Genomic DNA, 5179 nt, shown 5'->3' with positions numbered 1-5179 from the left:
CAAATTTGTGTTGATGGCTACATATGAGCTGACGTCGATTGGATCTGCAGCCAGGGCTCCATCGAGATCGACCTGGGGTGCATCATTCCCGGGTGCTATGTTATCATTTTCGCATGGTGGCTGAAATCATTTTCAACGTATAGGGGTGCAGACTGAGAGTTCGACATTTTGGTCCTGGAATCAAAGATACTCCAAAGAATAAGTGTAAAATAGTGTGCGTTATGAAAGTTTGTATCAAATAACCACTATTATCCTTAGCCCTATGGTGGACACCAAACTATTTACCCTCAAAATCGGATAACAACTGAATTTATATGCGGTTTTAAGGATACATGATATAACTTGATACAAATTGAGAAAATAAATTAATATTGAAATTAATGGTAGGGAAATAAATTCAAACTACACAAGTTGAACAGTCTTAGCCTGGAAGGTTGGTCACTCTTGAGTCAAGAAATGCCTAAATCGGTGTCAGAATAGAATAACAAGATAATAAGAACTAGAAATAACAGTATATTGCTTTGGCATGAGTGTTGCCAATGCCTTACAAATGATCAGACCCTCTTTTATATAATAGAGGAGTCATACTCTAGATATAATTCTATAAAAGGTAGAAAACCTCATAATTTGCTAATTAATCGGCCTCTCCTTGATACGTGCCGAGATTTCCGCCATAATATCCGACCGATTGCGGATATTTTGGCCTTCCGTTACTTTGCTCGATAAAGTTTTCTCGATCTTGTTCGGAGTCGTGGTCGGTTCCGGAGTTCACGGGCTCAATGATCTAACTTCGTACCTTAGTTCGATATAATCCGATCGGGGTCGAGCTTCAACCCATCACATTTCGGTTCCGACCTGTCATGCAATAGACGAGCCCGATTTCCAACGTATACAATATCTACTCATCTCAATTGGCGTACTAGCTATTCTCAATTTCTAATAATAACCACAATGGATCAACCGAGTTTTGCCTTAATGAAGGTAACTGTATATTGATAAAGTAAATATTCAAACTTTAAACATCAGATAAAAAATGCTTAGATTTTGTAGAACACGGCCGGGTGCCAACTGTGAGTGCTATGGTCGTTTTTACCCAAAACAAAAATGTTTTTTCTGAGAGTTTAAATTAAAACCATTAAAAATGTTTCTTGAACTCTATTTTAAAACCCAAATATTATAGGACAAGCCAATAAACCAAAATAATTTTAGTGGTTTACAACATAAAATTATGGAAATCACAAAATAAGGAACGAATGCAAAAGTTTGGTACATAACCTTCCGCAGAAACAACTGAATAATTGAGTTATTGGCTAAAATACTTTATTTTTCTCATACTCAAAATTATTTGTCGGCCAGACAGTCAAAGTAACGACTGAAGAAGCACTTGTCAAGGTCAACCATAGGACCGTAAGCCCTCAACTTTTGATCAACAATCATTTCAGCAGAAAGTCCCCATTTCACTAAGGTTTCATCATCATGATGTAACGCAAGGCTGTACTCACCTTCATGCCCTAACTCCATAATTCGAACCTCGGCATTTTTGGGACTTATTAAATTATCAACTTGTTCTGGCGTCCATCTGAATATTCTCATGAGCAACACTCGAATGGTCAATCCATGACTGATTACAACAACATTTAGGTCCTCGTTAGCACCATAGGGAATCATGTCCATGTCTATGTCACTCCATAAAGAATCGATAAAACCTGTATTAATGAAATTAAAACCTTTTCAATTTATGTGAATTTTTATAATTAGCTCGTTAAAAATAATAATAATCTTTTTCTAAATTTGCAAATAATGTAATTTAAATTTCTCATTTTACCCTTAAATGATAAGCTTTTATATCCAGACATATATTATGATATGTTTAAGACCACAAGTTTCAAAACTTTTTATTTAATTTTTAAAATTTGTGTCTAGTCATATATGTTAACATAAATTGAAACAGATGGAGTACTAAATATATATGAATTCAAGCTATATTTATCTGTTTTAGTATAAGCTTTTATCTATTCAACCCTTAAAAAGACAATAAAATAGATGACGTTATTCTCGTTCTATTTGACATCAGACTTTCTTATCTTGTTAATGATATCTTGAGAATTTCAAATTGGTCGGATCCCAAAGCTTGTAGACAGGGCTTGTGACCTCCCTGCGCAATTTCTTCCGTCAATTTTTCAGTTGGTTTTGTCCGTTCGAAAAACGCATTGTAAGAACATAAAACTTGGAAATCAGGAGGAGAACATGCCTTTGGTTAAATAACTCAAATATTAACTCAATATTCAATAAAGTGCATTATTCAATTTTTGTGGAGCATGGGTGTCAACCAGTGGCGGAACCACCTTATAGGACACCCCTTCAGGGGAAAAATATACTGTATTGGTAGGTAAAAAAATAAATTATATGTATATATACTATGTAGTGACTCCCCTTAATTTCCTGATATGTTTACTTATATATATTGTGACAACCCTTAACGAAAATTCTTGCTCCGCTATTAGTATCAATAGATAATATTAGAGTAATTCTTAAAAAATACATACGTAAAATACCAGTTTGGCGAAAAGGTCATGCCTACAGACAAACTTATAAATCCGCCCCTGGCCCTGTCTCTCCAATGATGAAGTACGCGGATTTCCATCCACCGGAGTCGGAGATGTTGGATACTCAGACGAAGCCTTCAACGACTTCGCCGGAGAAATGGTGTTTAGGCGTCGGAGATGTTGGCTCCGCTGGCCATAGATGTTGGCTTCGAAGAAAAACATATATTCTTTGTTTGTTTTCCAATATGATCTGCTTTAATCCTTTATGGTTTCCGTCTTTTACCATTAAATATAATTCTTAACTAGCTTGCATTTCAAAAATGAAAATAAGGTACTTTAACCTATGTACGTAGATACTATGTATTTTTTCCACATCAGGATTCAACATACCAAGAAACAAATCATCCACATAAAGAGCAATTCTTTAACAAGATTTACTTGAATAGATACCTGAAACCCGGTCATACACATCGGCGGCCGATTCTCCACCGGGAAATCGGTAGAAGAACTTTCCATATTTCTCTCTTTCCTTCTTATACTCCTCCATCTTCTCTGTATTCTTAAATTTGGCATAGTCCATTTCTCTCAACCTGCATTCTTCTCTTACCCCCACGATCTCGCTGCTGCAAAACGCAGCGCCTATCTCTTTCAGTGTTTCCCGGGTACGCAAAAATGGAGATACATAGAAATAGACCTTACTACTGCAGTTTCCTTTGTCACAAACCACGCCGCGGATAATCTCCCCGGACTTTTTGGCTTGCTCTTTGCCTTTCTGTGTGAGTTGGACTCTATGGTCAGGTGTGATGGCGTACACATTTTTGTCTAAGTTCCCCTCACTCTCACCATGCCGCACCAGTATGAGCCTCTTAGGCAACTGCCTTTGCTTTTCCCTTTTGTTAGTTCCGCTGTTAATTGCATTTCCCATTTGATAGAATGGCTTATGACTGATTTGTGGATGTGATAATGTGTATATGTAGATGCCTTCAGCTTAATTACTCCATTTGTGTTTCTGTTTCAAGTCAGACCACGCACTTTCTTCATTTGTGCATTCTAAAAGAATGTCATATTTTTTTAATTGGAAATAATTAAATTTTAAATTCTTTATTTTTATCGATTTTATTCTTAACGAGAGCTTTTATAACCACAAAAATTTCAGCGCCCTACAAAGCTTTTACCCCTTAAACTTTTAAGACCATAAATTCCAAAAATCTTTATTTATTTCTTAAACTTTATGCCGAATCAAATTGAAACACAAAGTTGTTTTCCCCTCTCCCTGTTATACGTGATTTTATAATGCTCTCTATGGAGATTTTAGTGGTCCTTCCTAAAGAGACTTCAGTTTAAGAACCCAATACCTTTAATTAAGAGCACAGAAATCTTTATGGTAGATTTTTTTCCTATCTTTCTTTTCAAACAAATGAATAACTAGCATAGCTGTAGCATTCCAATTTCGTTCGCTGAAAGATAGAACACACATGGTCCGTGGCTGAATAAATAATTAACGACCATTATAGCTGTAACTGCATACATTTTTTTATTTAATAAATTATATGAATAAATAATGAATCGGCTATGAACTATTTCGAATTTGCCAACTATCCGTTTACGGATTTAAACAAGTGCCAACTATCCGTTTACAGATATAAACAAGTCCAATACCTCTAAATAATACTCCTTCCGTTTCAATTTAGATGACAATCTTTCTTTATTAGCTTGTTCTAAAGAGAATGACACATTTCTACAATTGAAAATAATTTAATGTTGAACCCTTCATTTTATCCATTTTACCATTAATAAGAAGATTTGATAACCACATAAATGTCATGGCCCGACAAAGCTTTTACCCCTTAAGCATTTAAGACCACAAATTTTAAAAGTATTTTTTTTGTCTTAGACTCCGTATCGAGTCAAACTAGCTCATCTAAATTTAAACCGACGGAATTCTCGCTGACCACGTTCCCTTTTAAAAAAAAAAAAACTCATTTCATGCATGCAAGTATTATGCACATATAAATAAAAAAAATATTAGTAGCTATGTGTATTTTTCTCAATCACAACTATGCATCATCCTAAACAAGTTGGGCCCGACTATATGAATCCTCACTTATTCATTTGCACTCGACTCACATCATCATCATACCAAGTAATAATGATGATGATAATAGTAATGATGATGGTAATAATAATAATAATGATAATAATAATAATATTAATAGTAACAACAACAATAATGATAATAATAATAATGATAATAATGATAATTATAATAATTATAATGATAATTATAATGATAATAATAATGATAACAATAATAATGATAGTAGTAGTAGTGATGGTGGTGGTAGTAGTGGTGGTGGTGGTAGTGGTGGTGATAGTGATAGTGGTAGTAGTAATGTTAGTAGTAGTAGTGATAGTGGTGGTAGTGGTGGTAGTAGTGGTAGTGGTAGTGGTAGTGGTAGTGGTAGTAGTAGTAGTAGGAGTAGTGGTAGTGGTGGTAGTAGTAATAATGGTGGTAGTAGTTCCCCAACAAGTCTAGAACGTATTCCCAACTAGTTATCCAAATTCAAATCCCTCTAGGATCATCTAAATTCAAATCCAAATATACGTTTAAGTCCAAAATCACCTTATTAACC

The 5179-nt window shown here is 34.8% G+C and overlaps 1 protein-coding gene across 1 annotated transcript; it reads right to left on the bottom strand.

Moving 5' to 3' along the window:
• Window positions 1-1166: 1166 nt before the first annotated feature.
• On the bottom strand, window positions 1167-3533 carry LOC104244913 (phosphoglycerate mutase-like protein AT74). Its single transcript, XM_009800432.2, has 2 exons — window positions 2997-3533; window positions 1167-1706 (listed from the first exon to the last, which is right to left on the bottom strand). The coding sequence occupies exons 1-2, from the start codon at window positions 3469-3471 to the stop codon at window positions 1342-1344; spliced, it is 840 nt and encodes a 279-aa protein (XP_009798734.1). The 5' UTR covers window positions 3472-3533; the 3' UTR covers window positions 1167-1341.
• Between the last annotated feature and the right edge of the window lie 1646 nt (window positions 3534-5179).

Source organism: Nicotiana sylvestris, chromosome 2, assembly GCF_000393655.2.
Source record: "Nicotiana sylvestris chromosome 2, ASM39365v2, whole genome shotgun sequence".
NCBI lineage: Eukaryota > Viridiplantae > Streptophyta > Magnoliopsida > Solanales > Solanaceae > Nicotiana > Nicotiana sylvestris.
The sequence above is the reverse complement of the archived record's forward strand: the minus strand, read 5'-3'. Positions and strand labels throughout refer to the sequence as shown.